Source organism: Callionymus lyra, chromosome 10 (genome assembly GCF_982586985.1).
Source record: "Callionymus lyra chromosome 10, fCalLyr1.hap1.1, whole genome shotgun sequence".
NCBI lineage: Eukaryota > Metazoa > Chordata > Actinopteri > Syngnathiformes > Callionymidae > Callionymus > Callionymus lyra.
Genome location: NC_141827.1, coordinates 12,061,651 through 12,080,118, shown reverse-complemented (window position 1 = coordinate 12,080,118; position 18,468 = coordinate 12,061,651). Strand labels below are relative to the sequence as shown.

Here is an 18,468-nt window from a genome sequence, read left to right as displayed (position 1 = left end):
AAAAGAAAGAACCCACAGTTAACTGGGAGAGCGCTGACATGGTGCGTGCCTCTGCCAAGGAGCTCATTTCACATGACTGCATAAAATCAATTCGATAAAAAAACACTGCAAGAACTGTCTTAGCTCTATTCTTTTTTCGCTCGGTTTTTTTTTTTTTAGGTTTTTGCGGTTCAGACCTAAAATGTATTCGTCTTTTCGTTTTTCAGCTCTTGTAAGATTATTTGAGATTAATTAATTTTGCAATAACATAAACTCTCGTGGAGGTAAAGAGATGAGAATTCCTATTTTTAATGTCATTCAATTGCACTGAACTCATCATACTACAATGAATGTAACTAACATTTTACACTTTAATAAATTAACCTGGAGTATTATAAAACCATTAGAATATAAAATACAAATTATTCGAAATATTCCAATACATTTTCTTCAAAATAAACCCAAATTGAGACATTAATACAAGTGCAAAACGTTTTTGTTTTTTTTAGACATTTTTAAATGAACTTAAACGAATTCCGTCCCGTGATTTGTGAAAGGTCAGATAAAAAGAGTGTGTGTGTGTGTGTGTGTGTGCGTGTGTGTGTGTGTGTGTGTGTGTGTGTGTGTGTGTGTGTGTAAGGGCGGGGGGAGACAGTCAGGCAGAAGCAGGACTGAACACACAACAAGTGAGTGAACTGTTGCTGCAGATGGAGTCGCACCGCTGTGGGCTTTACGGAAAGTGTGTTAAAGTTCCAGTCGGATTATTTAATTTGATCGTCAACTTTTTTTTTTCTTTTTTTGGCACGACTTTGAGCCGCTAGTACGACTCTTCTTTCCTTGAGTTGGGACTGTCACCAGAGATTTTTACGGACTCCTCGCTCACCGCTGAGAGTAAATCCAGGAGAAAACTTGCTCGGAGGTGTCCGTGAACGCGTCTCAACGGGATGCGCGGACCGAGTGAAGTGAAGATCGGCAGAGATTCGTGAATCTTCGGCGGGGAAAGGATTTTTAATGGGGGACAAAATTTGGTGACAACAAAGCCGGTGAGTTATTTATTACTATATAAATGATTATGTTAATTAATTATTTGTGCGGAACATAGTTTTACTTATTTTAAAAGTTATTTTTTGTTTCAGCTATTAAAAAAGCACATTATTTAATGTAAAAACTATTTGAAACTCTTACTGTTGCACTTTCATGTTTGTTTTTTTGGTCGTTATGTGTAGTTTCTTACATATATATAAATGTGTTTTTTTCACAGATTATTTTTCCCTCTAAATCCCTCAACTACCGGTATGAGAGAATAAATCATCCCTTTTTAAATTTGATTCAAAAAGATGGATTAATGGAGCTGTTGAGTGGCTTTTTGTAATCCAATAAAAAGCACGTAACCGACTCCAGTTTCCAGACAGGTCAGCGCCCCATCTTTGTATGTGCGGGGTGAGATGAACTCCAGTGGGAAAACTGTAGACCCCACCTGACAGCTTGCTGCCTGAGAAACCGAGAGTTCTTCACTGGAGCGTCCACGTCTTCTTCGCCGGATAACAAAGCAAAGGCCTGACTTCCAAGTTCAGCTTAGAAATACTTAACAAGTGACAGGAGACATTACGCTCATTAAACCATGGAAATAGAAAAGCTGTTTAAAACACCAAAAGACTTCTGATTTTTCTTCGGCTGTTCTCCGGAACTGGCGCTAGAATCGCCCTCTGCCGCACATTTCCTCCCTCATCTTCTTAATCCATATCCTACCCAGAGGTCAGCCTGGCCGGCACAACAATCCCTGCAAAGGGGGAGGAGGACTTCCTCACTCTGGCCGCCTCCCGCCTCAGCCGCAAGAAACGTGTGATCGCAGCTGGAGTTGGCGTGGCCATGGTCTTGGTTCTCCTGGTGGCTATTCCCCTCTTGGTCCACACTACCAAAGGGGGAGGATCGGGAGGAGGGGGAACACATTACGAAATGCTGGGAAGCTGCAAAATGGTGTGTGACACGTTGACCCCGCCACAAGGCGAGCTGACTGCGGTCTCCCCTCAGCCCCCAGACTTTTCCAACCGTAAGGGAAAACAAGGTTTCAGGGGTACTCAGGGACTACCTGGTCCCCCTGGTCCCAAAGGCCCCCCCGGAGATCCCGGCAAACCAGGCCCTCCGGGTCCACCGGGGCCAGGACCCGGTGGCTACGGCCCGTCACTGTACAGTCCCAAGATTGCCTTCTACGCCGGCCTCAGGAAACAACATGAAGGGAGTGAAATCCTCAAGTTTGATGACGTGGTGACCAATGTCGGGAACTATTATGAGCCCAGCACTGGCAAGTTCACCTGTCCGCTCCCTGGCATCTATTACTTCACCTACCACGTCCTGATGAGAGGAGGTGACGGGACAAGCATGTGGGCAGACCTGAAGAAGAATGGCCAGGTGAGATTGTGTCGCTCAATGTTGTCTGTGTTCTATTTAAACTTACGATTCTGGAATCATTGAATGATTTTACTGGAATTACTTATATTGTGTGTTCTTCCTGATGACGTTACATTGCAATTAGCACCACTAATGATAGTGTAGGAGCAATAACCATATCTTTAATACAACCGATTCTGAGACCACACTCGATCATAAAAATCCTGATGTCCATAGTTACCCTGTTGAAGAAAGGGCCAAACATCTCAATCAATTTCTGTGGATAAAAAAAACAGGAAAAGGATTTTCATAAAGTCTAAGACACAAATTAGCTGCAAAAATGATTTCATACATCAAGCATTTATAACAATTAATATTTTATTATTATTAATATTATTAATATATATACAGAATGAATCCAGATAGCACTGCTATGCACCAGCTAAGCTAGCAAGTATAAAACCCAGGGTACAATTTTCTTCCCTTTACTGTTTAACGGGCAACTGATGTGTTGATTTAAGTGTGTCTTAAATAGATGCTGGACCTCTATTGTACTCATCAGTATGTGTCTGTTTGTACAAACATATTTTTATTGAAATATTTTCATAAGAAAATGATCTTAAGCCCCGCCCTCTGAAAACACTTAGTTTACCCCAGATATCCCAACTACGTTGTGATTGGTCAAGCATCGATTGTTGTCACTGCACATCAACAATCCCGGAAAACATCGTGGGGTTAGAACATTAATAATAATAATAATAATAAAGAACAATAACTTCAATAATTCTAATAATAATAATTGCCCCATTTATGATTTGTATATTTCAATGTTTTTACCATCGATATCTATGATTTCTAAATTCTAATATGAATCAGCCCATCGTGTTATTTATCCCGATTGGGTCTAAAGCTGTACTTTACATATTGTAGTAGTTTTTAACATTATTCAACAATTGATGCAATCACTGCAATCACCCACCTTTCTGACTTACTCACATGTTTTAAATGTATCTTCTTTCGGGATTGATGACCCTCGGTGACCGACCCCGGTGTTTGACCATCACAGCAGAGTGGGTGTGGTTATGGTAAACAAGATTTAATCGACAGAAAAACACATTGTTTTTAGTGGGCGGGGCTTAACCACATTTTCTCATGTACATATCCTTATTAAAAGAGAGTTTTGTAACATACTGATTACAATAGAGGTCCAACATATATTTAAGACACACTTAAATCAATACATTAATTCAGCGAACTTCCTCTCTCTTTGCGCTTGATGGATCTACTGACTCTTTCAAGAAACATCTTAAGATGTTTTTATTTGTTCAGGCTTTTCCTTGATTTTCTGGAACTCCTGTTGTGTTATCAGTTTAACTTGCCCTTTAAAGTATATACTCTATTGAGTATTGTTTTGATTGTTTAAGCGCTTTGTGACCCTGGTCTGGAAAAGCGCTATATAAATAAAAATTACTTACTTACTTACTTACATTAGTTGCCCTTTAATGAAAGTTTGGCAAAGATTTATAAAGAGAACAGGGAGGAATCATGAGGCTTCAAAGGGGATTTAAAAAGTTTAAAAATTAAACCATTTTCAGAAAATAATAAACAGGGGACCACTGTAGTGGGGTTCCATAATGCACCCCTACAATGAAGGTCAACTTAAAATACTTTGCTTGGGCTGTCAATATGTGGATGGTTCCCCAGGAATTTATCAACACAGTGTATTTTATCATGTTGTGGGTGATTGTTGAGGACAAATCAGGAGAGGCAGGTTGAAAGCAGGAGACGAAGATTTGCTCGACATGAGAAGTGAAAACTTTAATTAATTGTTCGCTAACAAAGCGACGTGTCGAGAGAATGACAGGCGAGCGATCAAGGGGACAACACTCCTCAACAAAGCCTGAACACAACAGCTGGCTACTGTCCTCCGAGGAACTCCACTTTAACACTAATAAATAAACAAGTACCAAGGTCTGGTAAAAGCCTTAAACGCTTCCATCTGGAGATCTGTGACAAGTCGGAGAAACTAAGCCTTTCCTCAGAGGAGCTCCAATTTTGACATGAAGAGTGACGTCCTGGGATTACCAGTGGAGAATAAAGAAGCAGTTAAACCAGTTTGAGTGTTTGATGGCACGATGGAGGTTTGACTGCACATAATTTACAAGCAACATGAACTGACGGCAACGACAAGTGAGCAGACCGTTCTGCTGCTCACTTGTTGTTCACTGACATGCTTTAGTGATTTACATACTTTAATTAGTCGGACCAGTTAGAATTTCACAGTCGAATACTGAGTAGTTTTTCTCTAATGATATGCATGATGAAAGTGTGTTGCTGGTTATAGTGCTGGCCGGCATCTGTTTCACTCCTGCAGAACCACAGCTTGTTTTACAGTCAGATGTGAGGGGTGCAAAACAACAAATCACAAAGTTCCTCAGCAATCCGTGTTGAGATCTTCTCAGCAGGACAGCATGAAGAACAGCGTCCACACACCAACCCTCGGTGGGTGGTAGTTTGACAAATTGCGTATCATGTAATTCGGGGTGATGTAGAAACGTTGACATGTCTCTACTGCAGGGGTCTCAAACTTGCAATCTGAGTCATGTTACAAGCTATTAGACCACACCACTTAAATGTCCCAAGATTCCTGAGGTGTGGCGTATGCAAAGAGCTCCCTCTTTTTTACTGTAGCATTGCGGATTGTATCGTAGGTATTACCTCGAAAGCTTAAACTCATCCCAATCATTACTCTTCTATATGTTTTTTCAACAATTTTTCATTGGAAACATTTCATACATTGTGCGATGTAGGCCGACCAAATGTCAACTTCATTTCATATTTCTGTCTGAGACACCATCTAGAACCAAAAAAAACAATTCCATCCAGTACAAATTCAGGCACTGTATGCTGGTATTAGTATGACAACTGCAAGAGACTTGAACCATAGGAATCAGAAACTTATTGCCACACACAATATTTGTTTTTTCAGCGCCAAAGTGTTATGGAACGGTGCGTCATGGGACTAACCAATATCAAAATCTCGAGTAGAGGGCGTAGCACCATGAAGTAGAACCCCTTTTATGTCTGTCAGTCGCTATCATTTCTGGTATGTGTATTTCTTTTTTGTGTCTATTAAATTTAGCTGGGAAATGTTTTTATGTACCTTTTATGAGGCTATTTCGATAAATAAAGTAGTGAATTATTTCAACAAGGGGAATTGTTCCGAAAAAAATTAAATAGCTCTATATTTCAAGCTTTTTGTAGCAGAAGCTTAAAGGCTAACATGCTACACAGACAGGAAACACTTAATATTATGAGCCTTTGCCTTCTACTGTCTACACTGGAAACGCTTTAAACATCATTTTCTCAGTCTGTAGCAGCCGCTGGAATACGAGGTAATATCTGGCCTGAAATGTATCTCATAATATTCCTTCTTGTTTAAGTGTGAGCAAAAGATGGAACACCAGATCCACTGGGAAGAACAACTTGTCGAGCTTTGAACAGAATCTCAAACATGACATTGTCCTGTCAAAATGGACAAAATGAGTTTCCTCAGCCCCATAGAGCAGGGGTGGAAAACCTGTGGCCCGGCACATGCATGTAATATGTGAACTACGATGAAGTGTGATGTTGATGATTTAAACTGACATGCCTGAAATAAACAATATTCATTCATTCATTCGTTCATTCATTCATTAATTTAAGTTGATTTATCATCTAAGTTCTTATGAATGCAGGCAGAGCCAAGAGAGATCCATTTAAATCAGATGGTTAAGGAACATTTATATAGCTGTAATGTAGTTCAGTTTGAACACTTTTATGAAATAGAAAACACATGAACTTATATTTAAAATGTCCCAAATTCACAGTAAAACAACACTATTTTAAAAATGTAACAATTACATTTAAATTTAGAAATGTATTTTTTTTATTGCTGAAAGCCCCACTGGCCTGCAGCCCAGTCCTCACAAGAATTTACCACTGGTGAGTTGAGTTTGAGACCCCTGATATAGAGGCTCATGATAAGAGACTGAGAACCGTGGGCACAGTAGAGTTCCCTGTTGAATTTTCCTTCTTATACAAGAACCCCCTAAAAAGGACGGGCCGCGACCCAAATGAAGATACAAATGAAAGGCCGCTGACCCAACGAAGGAGAATCCCCTACCTGGTTTTGTAATACTCCCAAGAAATAAAAGTAAAATCAAATTGAAATCTTATCAACTGTCATATTAGCTATCAGAGTCTGGTACACGAGAACCACACAGGGCATGGAGAACTTCCACATTCAGTCTACCCGACGTCGATAAGCAGGAAGTTCATTGTTGGGCTCCGACTGAACGTCAATGTTTGGATATGATACGCAACGTTGTACAAAATTGAGCACTTTTTTTTTTTAAAACTCTCTCTCTCTTTAAACACTTCCTATCAGTCATGACTGATCAAGTCCATAAAAGCTGCTATTCAACTTGTTATTGATCGGACAGGATGGACGTGAGGCACGGACAGTTAAATGTCAGTTATAATTGAGTACTTGGTTTGTTTCCTGCCTTCACATTTTCATTCTTGTCTTCTTCAGCTATTAAATATTTCATAGCTTTTAGATGAGATCGTCTCCCCTCTAAACCTGCGCCCCCCTTTCCACACACACATTCACAGTGACCCATCTCTTCATATTAATTATCTTTTCCATCCACTCAATTATTTATCTCAATTCACCGCCGATCTGGCTCACACTCTTTATCTCCCACTATTTCTTTGACATTGGCCAAAGTCACTTGGAAGGTCAATGTACTTGAAGAGAGTCTACTCTAAAATATCAAGTTACATTGTGTACATTTGTACAGTTGTTTGTCAGGACCAAACCTTACGACACACATATATGTTATCGTAGTAGTTGTAGTTATAGTTCTACGCAAGCTCACTTCTTCAGGGTGTGGATTTAATATGTATTCATTTGCTACAGACACTTCAGCTTCATCCTTCTGGACCTTAAAATGAGAAAAAATGTCCCAAAATTCATAAACAGGGAAACTTAGGTATTTAAGTTGGCTGTTAAAATACACGTTTTAGAAGTAGGTAGCTGAAGAAGGTAGAAAATAAATAGGTAGAACATTTGTAACGAGTTGAATTATATGAGGTGCTGTTGGATGAAGTCAATTTAGTGTAAAACTTATATAATCTTCCCAATGTTTTGGGCTGCTTCATAATTGTCTTCATTCCAAAAATGTGTTACCGCTAATGTTGCTGTTCTTACCAGGAGACAAAATCTGTCACAAGAGAAAGTTCATCTCTTTATGTGACAAATACACAGACCAGACTATGATTTCACTTTGACGTACTTTTCATTTACTTGTCTTAGGTTTGAGTGCCAGAGTTTCTATTCACCGTCTCATTCTAGACATTTAAGGTCTGAACGACGATACCTGTGTCTGTCAGTGTGTCTCCCTGTCAGACTGGACTGATGGATGCCGTGTCAAAGAGAGCTGAGACACTTTCCTAACTTCCGTAGGGGCTCTGACGGCGTAAAAAGATGGATGGATGTTCATGACAAGCTGGCCAGAGGAAGCAAAAGTGTCCTCTGAAAGCTGAAAGATTCCCAGCAACTTTGTATCAACGCAAACGCACTTTAAAATAAAATCATTTCTTCTTGTGCGCAATAATTCAAGATCAAGGTAGGTGTTGAGGTAGATGACCTTTTCAGTGGATATATAATTCACCATCAATTTGTACTTTGCCCTTTACAGTGATGAGGCATGAGTGGGAGTATGAATATTTATAGCTAGAACAATATGGCGAAATCTTGCGAGAACTTTTGACCCACCCACGCGCTGGACACTGTGACGACGACAAGACAATGTTAATGAGCTCCCACTGTCTGTTCAAACTTCAAATCGAGTCTTTTAAAGAGAAGGACGTGAAGGTGTTGGTCCTCTTTCGCACTTGACCGACTGGTGTCGCCCCAAGAAACTCTTGAGGCGGTTCAGACATCTGAAGTTGCAGCTACATGAGCATTTCTTCAACTGCTCATGCAAGATGGAATCACATGACACAAAGGATCTGATTCTGGCGTGCATGAAAAATTACCTAACAATAGGATTGACCAAATGACTGATGGAAAATCAAAATGGCTGACCGTACCGCCATAGCGCCTTTGTCTCATGCATAAGTATAAATACGTTTCTGCATACACCACCACCTCCTACATGTCAGTGTTAGGAACTTTGTTACATGTCTCTCCATTGATGTCACATTTCTAAAAACTACAGAACTCAAATGTATATTTCCCGATAAATACATTTTGTTCTAACGTCTTGCAACTATATTTTATATTTGGGCTGCAGGGGTTTATATCCTCAGTGTGTCATCCACCCCCTCCGAGCTTTATTAACATTCCCTCCATGAGCAAATGTGAAGGTTTAACACTTATGTGCTGTAACCCGTAAACCCGCTTGAAAGAGGTTTTTATTCTGCCATCAAACAGACGCATTATATGTATGGCCAATTAAAAGTCTCATAATGATACACGGAAGGATAAAGACTGCCAGGACTTGTGGCTCTTGAGAGAGACTTAATAAGAGGCAGTAGCTCACCGTCAGTGAGGAGGTGCGATACCTAATTCATCGAGAGGTGGAATCTTCTAATTGCGACTTATCAGACGAGGTGTCGCTCCTCACGGTGGTCTTTATTTCATGTGCTTTTTTTTATTCATGTCGCAATATTTACAAACACGTCTGCTTTCTCCTGATACCATGTCACGCATATATTTTTCTTCTGACGCGTGTCCAGGAACATTTGTAGCTCTCCGCCATTATTTGACGATATGTTCCTTCATAATGGCAGGGTCATTATATCCTGCTGCCTGAAACCAGGGCTTGTTTGTCTGTGTTGTCATGCTTTTGTTGTTCCTACGACCATTATATCATTATTATCGTGTGACGCTTGGAAGTTTTGTGTCGCGCATTAACAAGTTTTCTGAACAAAGAAATCTGTTTCCACCAGATCACATGCAGGAATGTCGTTTCTTTATGTTCACAAGGTTTATGTTATAAGGCCATCTTTTAAAGATGTTTGTGTAGACGAATGGACACACAGATGACTCACTAAGTCACTGTCTTTGTGTGTTGAGGTTTGTCCAATTACCTCTTCTCTTCCCTCTCAAAGGTTCCATGTTGGAGGCAATTAGAGACTTTACCAATCAACGCCATGACCTGTTGAACAAAGAATATGATTTATAATATTTATTTTAATTTTTAATATTTGCAGTTCCAATTACCTTCGAGAAGAGTGAGAGTCCTGCATGTCCACCTGCAGGAGAGAAAATATATTTTATTTGTAAAAGTGAATCTCAATACAATTTCCCACCGTCTCAACGTTGAGCTCTAGCTGCCGGCTCAATTCCCTCAGGTGAGTTTAAGAGACTGGTCTCAATCGCCTCCGCACTTATAGGTCCGTACATCACGGCGAAGCCTCGTGTCACTTTTATCGCCGGAGGATTACAGCAGGACAAAATAGGGAACAATGGGTGTTTTACTTCAGGTGATGCAATCACCTCAGTTTTCCAAAACACAAATCGTTGTTTTTATACTCACCCTGAACTGATTTAAAATATGTGTGGGAACTTCGAGCTGCTGGACTTAACTATTTAGTTTTTATTATGTTTATTATAAACATGTATTAAGAAACACATATTGCAAAAAAAGATGAAATACAACAACATAGACCAAAGAATGAGACAAACACAAAGACATACATTTGAATCATAGTAAAGACATCATTTTTAATCCAAGTAAAATGTAACACCAGGCTTATGGTTTAAACTTAAAGTGTTGGTGAAGTTGTTTTTTTCAACCTTTTTTTTGGATAATCTATTTGTTTTAAATCAAATATAATATAGTTTTCGATGGATTTTACGGAAATCTTCAGTAATATTGAAAATTTGGTTATAAAAATTGTAAAAAAGGAACGTTTCAGCTCATGATCAGGGAGATTTATAGCTGGGCTGAAATTAACGTTATAAAGATGAGAGTCTTGATGAGAATCTGCATAATTATTCTACAGCAGAAATGTACAACCACGTCGTAAAAACTAGTTTTCTTGATCTTCTTGGGACAGGCAAGCGTCATAAATGGTAATTATTAAATACTTAAATGGCGACTAATATTTAGATTTAATTGTCTCTTAAATACATGTCTATTGTACTCATCAGTATGTTTTTACAAAACACTATTTTAATTGAAATACTAACATTAGAAATGTGCTTAAGCCCCGCCCACTGAAAACAACCTCATCCACTCTGCTGTGATTGGTCAAGCATCAAGTTTTGTCACCGTATGTCACCAATCCCCTACCTCAAAGGGACTCATTGTATAAAAAAAGCGGGTGTGATTACAGCTGACTGGAGGAGGGAGTGAAGCCATTGTGATGTCATAATGGACTCCGCTCTCGTAACCTCTTGTTCGCAGTTTGTTAAAGTTGAGTGGTTCTTTAGCAGTATATTAAATACTATTAAATCAATAAAGTTTTTACCTTATATACTCTGGAGCGGCCACTTAAAAAATAAGTGTTCGAGAATGTGTTAACTCACCTACGTAACTTCCACTGACAGACCAGATCGAGCTGACGCCAGAGAGGCGGAGCTTAGAACAAGATAAAATCATTGCTTTATGAATTATTACTAAAGATTGAGAATGATTGCAAGTAAAAGAAATATACAAGCCCGATATTTTTCACTGAACTATTCGGTTAAAGGTTGTGTTAATAGATAGATAGATAGATAGATAGATACACTTTATTGATCCCTCTGGAGGTCTCCTTCGGGAAATTGTTTTTCCAGCACACAGCAACACAGATGATGGACTGATTAAACAAGAACAATAACAAACAAAGTGCAAGAACAAAAGAAAAATTACATAAACTTTAAGTATAAAGAACATAGATCAAATACAAATAGCACAATGCAAATGATAACATGTTTAACATGCAATACATCACCTTTAACTCCACTCCTGCCCCCAAATTAAACAATCTAGTCTAATAGCACAAAGAACAAATGAGTCCCTGAGTCTATTAGTGTTGCATTTGAGGAGGAGCATTCGTGCTCCATCTGCTTCTCTGCTCACTTTAGCAGCCGAGCAGACACCTTGTCAGGACCAGCAGCCTTCCCTGGTGGAATCTTCCGAAGTACATCACGGACCTGGAGTGAGGTGATGCTGGGAATCACTTCACCTGCACTTTTAGGCAATAAAAAAAGCTGATCTCAATAAATTTACATTCAATTCAATTAAAAATAACCATTTTTTATTACTCATTTAGACTAATAAACATTGTTTATCCTCATTGGTAGTGTGTCTTCAATATTAGTGCTGCTGTTGTTATTAACTCTATCTTTATAATTTGATACCTTTTTAGCATTTGAAAATGTGGTTGATAGCAGTGAATTTTACAGCTGGTAGCAGTAGAATTCTGTCACTCACCTTCACAAAACACTGCACACGAGCTACATTAATCATGTATCTTAATAGTTCACAGAGTCATTTATTAGGGAACACCTTGTGGAACAAGGAAATGTGGTGTATCTGGGAGGAGAAGCTCTCCTCTGGTCGGGGTAATGAAAAACGGAAACAGTGTAATCCTCCGTGTCCTCCTGAGTCTCTGCTCTCCCAAACAGCAGCAGATCAAGTCAGAACGGAATCGGTCCAGCAGACAGAAACTCACTCCCTCGTTGCTATCAATCTCTGCCGTGCTTGACAATAATCTTGATTTGCCTTCCCCTCTTGTTTTTACTCCCAGAGCCCCTCGTGCTTCCTGCCCACTTGAAGAGAACTCTCTTTCACTGGGATTGTATCTGACAGCGTATAAACCGAGATTCATCTGTGCTGGTTTCAGGGTCATAGAGCTCTGCCAGGGTCAGTATTTCCCACAGTGATGGTGTCGGCTCCTCTAACGCCGACAAAATATAGTTGGAAGTCTGGGTTGTGTTAGCCACTTATGATGCTGCTAATGATATAATGTGCCGCTAAATGGGCATCTAAGCTTGTTTGTGTGTCTGTGTGTGTGTGATATAGAGTGTGTCTGAGTGGAGTGTGTGTGTCTCTCTTTCTGTCTATGTCTTCGATAGTGTGTGTTTAACTGTTTGCGTATGTCTCACTATGATTGAGTTTTTGTTTGCTAGTGTGTGTCCATGTAAGTACATATTGTAAGACAATGGTGAAGTTTAATAAATGGTCAATTATAATACGTTTTAAATAAATCGGTAATAGACCATATGCTTACATAATTAACTCTCATCATTTATCAAGAATAAAAGCATTTTTCTCTTTTTCCCAATAATTTTTGCAATAACCAAATCAATTATTATCAACTCTGTTTGAACAGCTGTTCATTTGGTTTAAAATCAACTTCTGGTTTGTAATTAGTTAATAAAGAAAATCACCCATATTGGAGGAAACCATGAGCATGTGAACATGTGTATAAATATCTGCTTACTCATCTTTATTTATCGTTCTCTTAACATACAAATTCAAATGTCAGACTCCTAAAAATATGTGCATACCATGTATAAACGATCAGGCGTATCCTCTGGTTCCCAGTACAGCAAGATGCCGGAATTAATCATCGTAATAACCGAGTAAATGTCAGCATCTCTGACTGAGTCACAGCTTAGTAAGCTTTGCTAAGAAAGCAAAGCATAAAAAGTCATAAATAACAGTGTGTCCTTTTGGCTGGCAAATATAATTAGAAGATGTTCATGTTTAAAAGGCCAGTTCAATGAGCCGAGGTGTCGCGGCAGCAACTTCTGTTGTTGCCGTTAATGTATGAGAGGTAAAGGTTCATGTCTGTGTCACTTCCCAATAAGTTTTTTGTATTTTGGAATGGAATGTCATTGGCTTCGCTACGAACCAACAAGTTCTTAACAACAAGCCCTTGTCAAGTATACGAGCAAAATAGGAATAGCGACAACGGACGGTTCTATGCATGCTCAATAATCCCACAATCCTTTGCAAATGCAATGTCCTGTAGTATATTACCTGAAAAAGCATTTGCGTTTTTGACTAAACCGTTAACGGAAATAGTACATGTTAACTGAAAAGATTATTTTTGTTGCATTATTTCAACCCCGAAATGAAAAGCTGTGCTTTCTCTTACCTTCACCTGCTTCTGCTTTTTCATTTTTATTTGTATTTTGATATGAAGGAAGAAAAATCATCAAATGATTTAAGTGGCGCTAGTAGATACAGACGAGGGAAGCCGAGATTTAAGTGTGTCTTAAATGGATCTTGGACCTCTATTGTTCTCATCAGTATGTGTCTGTTTGTACAAAACTCTCCTTTTTATTGAAATAGTCCTTTGAATTGTTTTTCTGGAGATTAAATCTAGTTTACCATAACCACACCCACTCTGCTGTGATTGGTCAAGCATTGAGGTTTGTCATCGTACGTAATCATTCCTGGATGTCTCCACCTCATTGTATAAACAAAGCGGGACGTGACTGCCACTGGCTGAAAGAGAAGTTTATAACATCATTACATCAAAATGGACTTCACTCTCGTAACCTCTCATTCGCCGGAAACATGGTCTTAATGAGAGACAAAAAAAACTGCATTCATTAGAAGCTATATTTACATGTGCAATTATGACTTTTTCCTGCAGCATGATACAAACATCATCAAATTACATTTTTTATCAAAGGGCAACAAATACACTTTATCTGTTTTTCACCTCAGTTTTCTTTGTTTGCATCTGCCTCAAATCACAAAATAAAGATTTCGTCTTTAACTTCGCTGAAAAACGACGTCAGGGGAATCCTGCCGCTCAAGCACGCAGGCAGATGCTGGACCAACAAGACGTCAGAATGTCTTTGCAGTTAAAACACATGACGTCTCCTCCTGGGACTTGTAGGGACCCCTCAGAGCTGTCTGAACCTTCTCTCAGGTGCTCTCACGAGATTCATTAAAAAACCGAATCAAGAAAAGACGCCTCTTGTTATTGACGTGTTGAGAAAATAGGTCCGTTTTTTATTCTTATATGACAATAGATTGACTCCCCTGCACTTTTTTTTAATGGGACCCATTTGAGCACTCTGGCCTGCGTTTATAGGCCTCGCATTGGAGTCAAGACGGGCTAGGACCTATTAGTGCTGCCATGTCTGTCGGACTACCAATTACTGCAGCTGCAGCCATGTATCCGCTGTCCCGACCGCACACGCGAGGTCTGGGGGGGGTAAGTGGGAAGAAGTGGAGGTGTTTGTGAGGTAGGGGTTGCCGGTCCTCAAGAGACCTTCCAGAGAAACAGGCCGTTAATCAATCCGATTTAGACCGGACAGGGACACGCTTAGTCGCCGCTCTCTCCAACACAGGGGGGGAGAAAAATGTGTGCGTGACCTGCATTCTGCCGCTGTGTAAAGACACAAAAAGATGGATAGATGGGCCTCGGAATGAAGAGATGTGGTTGGGAAATAGGAGAGGGATGATGGAAGGGGGTGGTGGTCGTGGAGGGAGAGGCCACAATTAATGGGCTGATGTGAGTTGAATTAAAACAAAGTGTATTGATTCATTTGTGTCTGACAGAGAAGAATAAAAATCTCCTCTACATGGAACAAAACGCCGGGGAATGGATTGCTTCATGAGACAAATGTGAATCTCGTGATGGAATGGAGGACTAATGTCTTGTCGGGTTCTATTGGACGTGTCCGGGTGATCAGGGAAGTGATAGAAGTCAGAGAAGACAGAGGAGGAGATGATATCTGCGTTCATTCATATGGATGCGCTCGTCGAAGTTTGCACTATTAATCGTCTGCTCGCTTATTCATTACAGACAGAGCCGCTGTGTGTGTGTCCAAAAAAAAAAAGGCAAAAAGAAGAGAAATTTCACAACACAACCTCATAGAAATGATCAGAGTCAGAGCAGCTGTTAAATAAATCCACCACATTATCACTGATTCCACCTTCATCTGGAAATGTTGAACACACGGTGTTGTCCCCTCCTGTTGTGTGTTCTAGCATGTTGTGTGTGATGTTCTTCTTCTACTCACAGCTCGAGATTCAATCAAATCTTTACACATTTCACGAGCGGATATTTCAGGTATTAAATAGAGTTTTTCAGTTCAACGAGCCAAAGGTTGCTACAGATTCCATCGTTCTCGTGACCTTTAGCACAAATTCTCAAGAGCAGGGATGTCAAATTCAAACCTTTTCACGTCACATTAGCTTGTGATAATATGTCAGCACTCAATGATTCTTGTAAATAAAGATCAAATATATTAAGAGATTTTTGGATTGCTTTAAAGTAACATCAACTTCTAAAACATGCTCCAAAGATTGTTGTGTTGTGTGAAGCTCATTCATCCGACAGAGATGATCCGCGTTAAACGAGTTCCTTAATCCACAGTTGCCTCGGTGAATCGTGAACAATTCAAGTGACAGAACGACGCAAGTGTTGCTGTAGGCGCGCACGTACACCGAAATACGTGTGACCGGAATTCATTCTTTGTCTAGATGAATATGCAGGGTGATGGGCTATTTATGCAGACCAGCCCAACGCAACACCTGCTAAGAATGACTTCATCTTCACGATAAATGCGTGGCTTCACAGTTGGACAGTTTTAGCATTTATAATAAATTGTTATAATACAAATTTCTTGTCATTTGTTTAAAAATAAAGCGACAGGTAAGTGTTTTCAGTCAAATTACCTCCAGTTTTCAAGCAATTTAAGTGTTTAGTGGACACTAAGTATTGGGTACTGGATGTATTAACATGGGACAATAGGTCCAATTTGTATGATGTTTGAGTCGGATTACTTCATTCCCAACGAGTATTGATTGCGACGGTTTGACGGCCTTGGATTTTTATCACCAAAAGCCGAAAGAGAACGTCAGACAAAAAAGACAAACCAAGAAAAATCACTTTTAATTTGTATCTTAAGAGACTAATTAATACTACAGAATTATTGACCCTTGTGTTACCTCAGGTCAAGGTGGAAAACAAACGTGTTTGTGATATCCCTTTTGTCAAGATGAAGGGGTCACCTTGACCCTAAAATAACTCAAGGGTTAAAGCCTCAAGGGTTGGCCTGAAGCTGGACTCACTGGTGACAGTTGCTGAGAGGAGATCACTGGACAAACTACTGTCCATCATGGATGATGACAGTCATCCTCTGAACACTGTCATCAGTGAGCAGAGAAGCAGATGGAGCACGAATAGTCCTCCCATGATGCAACACTAATAGACTCAGGGACTCATTCATTCCTTGTGCTATTAGGCTGTTTAATTCTGAGTCTGGGGGCAGGAGTGGAGTGAAAAGATGATTCTATTCCAAGTAAACTTATTTTGTTATTTTTCTTTGAACTTGTGTCATTTTGCACTTTCTTTTTATTGCACTTTGTTCTTGTTCTTGTTTTATGAATCTATCGTCCGTGTTGCTGTGTGCTGGATAAACGATTTTCCGAAGGAGATCTCCAGAGGAATCAATAAGGTTTATCTAATCTAATCTGAACTAACAATAGAAGTGAGCAAAAGGGCCACATGTTCCCCCTGAGCTGCTCTTTGAAATACCAGACGGATCATAAGGTGAAACTCTAAAATGGCTGAAAAAAGTTCAAAACTGTAAATCCACTAACAGCGTTTTCTGTTTTCGTCACAGGTGAGGGCCAGCGCCATCGCTCAGGACGCGGATCAAAACTATGACTACGCCTCCAACAGCGTCATCCTGCATCTTGACGTCGGCGACGAAGTGTGTGTGCAGCTGGACGGAGGCAAAGTCCATGGCGGAAACACCAACAAATACAGCACCTTCTCTGGTTTCCTCATCTACCCTGACTGATGCACCTTGTCTGTCTCCATGTTAGGAACTTAAACGTCATCTTGTGTCATGATGTCAGCACGCGGTGAGAGCAACATGATCGATATATACATGGAATTAAGTGTAAAAAAAAAAGAGGAAAATCTTAAACAGAGCAACATCCATCCATAGGCCGGTGAGGAAACACTTTCAAATAGACTTGGTCCCCGAATCTGGCGGATAAACCGCAGAAATGGATTTTCAATGTGGCCGACGACACCTAACAGAAATATGTCATGAATATAGGGATCTTAACAATATAATCTCAAGTGTCGTGTGTGTTCTATGTGAGCGTCCATGGTCGTGTGCAAGCATGTGTGTTTAGTCTCGGATCAGAGTCGATGCCTGTGTCCTCGACTCGTCGAGAAACCCCCCCCGAAAACATGTGTATCCAGCAAATGTGTGAGATTCTCCTCAAGTCATAATGATTCCTCTGCCGCCTCAGTCACCATCCGGGACCGATTCCATCACGATAACGCTGCAATTTGTGAAAATATCCTTCGATTTACTGCTGTTGACCAATGTGGGACTTCTGTGCTTGAACCGTGGACGTGTTTTATTGAGTTATTGACGAGGAATTTAATCAATCGACTGGTGCTAGCGCTCCTGCAAGATAGTAACTATAATCCGACTAAATCTACAACAACAACATACATGAGGCGACAGCAGATAAATAAACCCAGTTGATGTAACTTGTAAATAAAAGTCATATAATAAAGAGTCTTTGTGATATACTGGACAAACTAGCATGTCATTTGTAAAAAATGTATTCAGAGAAATTATTAAAGACGATCAAATTAGCAAATGTTAGCTCTAAGCTAGTATGTACACAGAGGAGAACAAGGATGCATATCAGAATCATCATTTCAAAATGTCATTATTTGTTTCAAAAAGGAACCGACCACATGACCTGCTGTGTGTTTGTGTGTGTGTGTGTGTTGTTAAATGCCTACCTATGTTTGTGAAGCCATCATTTCTCAGTGCGCAATTTTGGAAGAGAAGTGTACCTGGCAGTGTTTTTTATTTTTTCTCACAGTTGGAGGCCATGTAAACAATAAATACAAATGATAATCAGGTTGAGTCGCACCATCAATCTAAGAAAAAAATATCTTTCCCAAACCTGTGCTTATAATGTTGATGTTCCATTTATTTTATTCAAGCTCACGACGCTCTGCCATGGGGAACAACAGAAAGCTCCTTCACCTCTAAATATGAGAGGCCATTTTAACTCCTAATCTTAATAAGAGATTAAGATGAATCCTCCA

At 39.8% G+C, this 18,468-nt stretch overlaps 1 protein-coding gene across 1 annotated transcript; it reads left to right on the top strand.

The window, feature by feature from the left end:
- The first annotated feature begins 1,566 nt into the window (after positions 1 to 1,566).
- Positions 1,567 to 17,836, top strand: c1ql4b (complement component 1, q subcomponent-like 4b). The gene is made up of 2 exons (XM_087800361.1): positions 1,567 to 2,388; positions 17,006 to 17,836. The coding sequence occupies exons 1-2, from the start codon at positions 1,849 to 1,851 to the stop codon at positions 17,183 to 17,185; spliced, it is 720 nt and encodes a 239-aa protein (XP_087656487.1). The 5' UTR covers positions 1,567 to 1,848; the 3' UTR covers positions 17,186 to 17,836.
- Positions 17,837 to 18,468: the final 632 nt, after the last annotated feature.

Coding starts and splice junctions, on each gene's coding strand:
- c1ql4b (XM_087800361.1), top strand. CDS start 1,849: ATGGTCTTGGTTCTCCTGGTGGCTATTCCCCTCTTGGTCCACACTACC. Junction 2,389..17,005: donor ACCTGAAGAAGAATGGCCAG/GTGAGATTGTGT, acceptor TTTTCGTCACAG/GTGAGGGCCAGCGCCATCGC.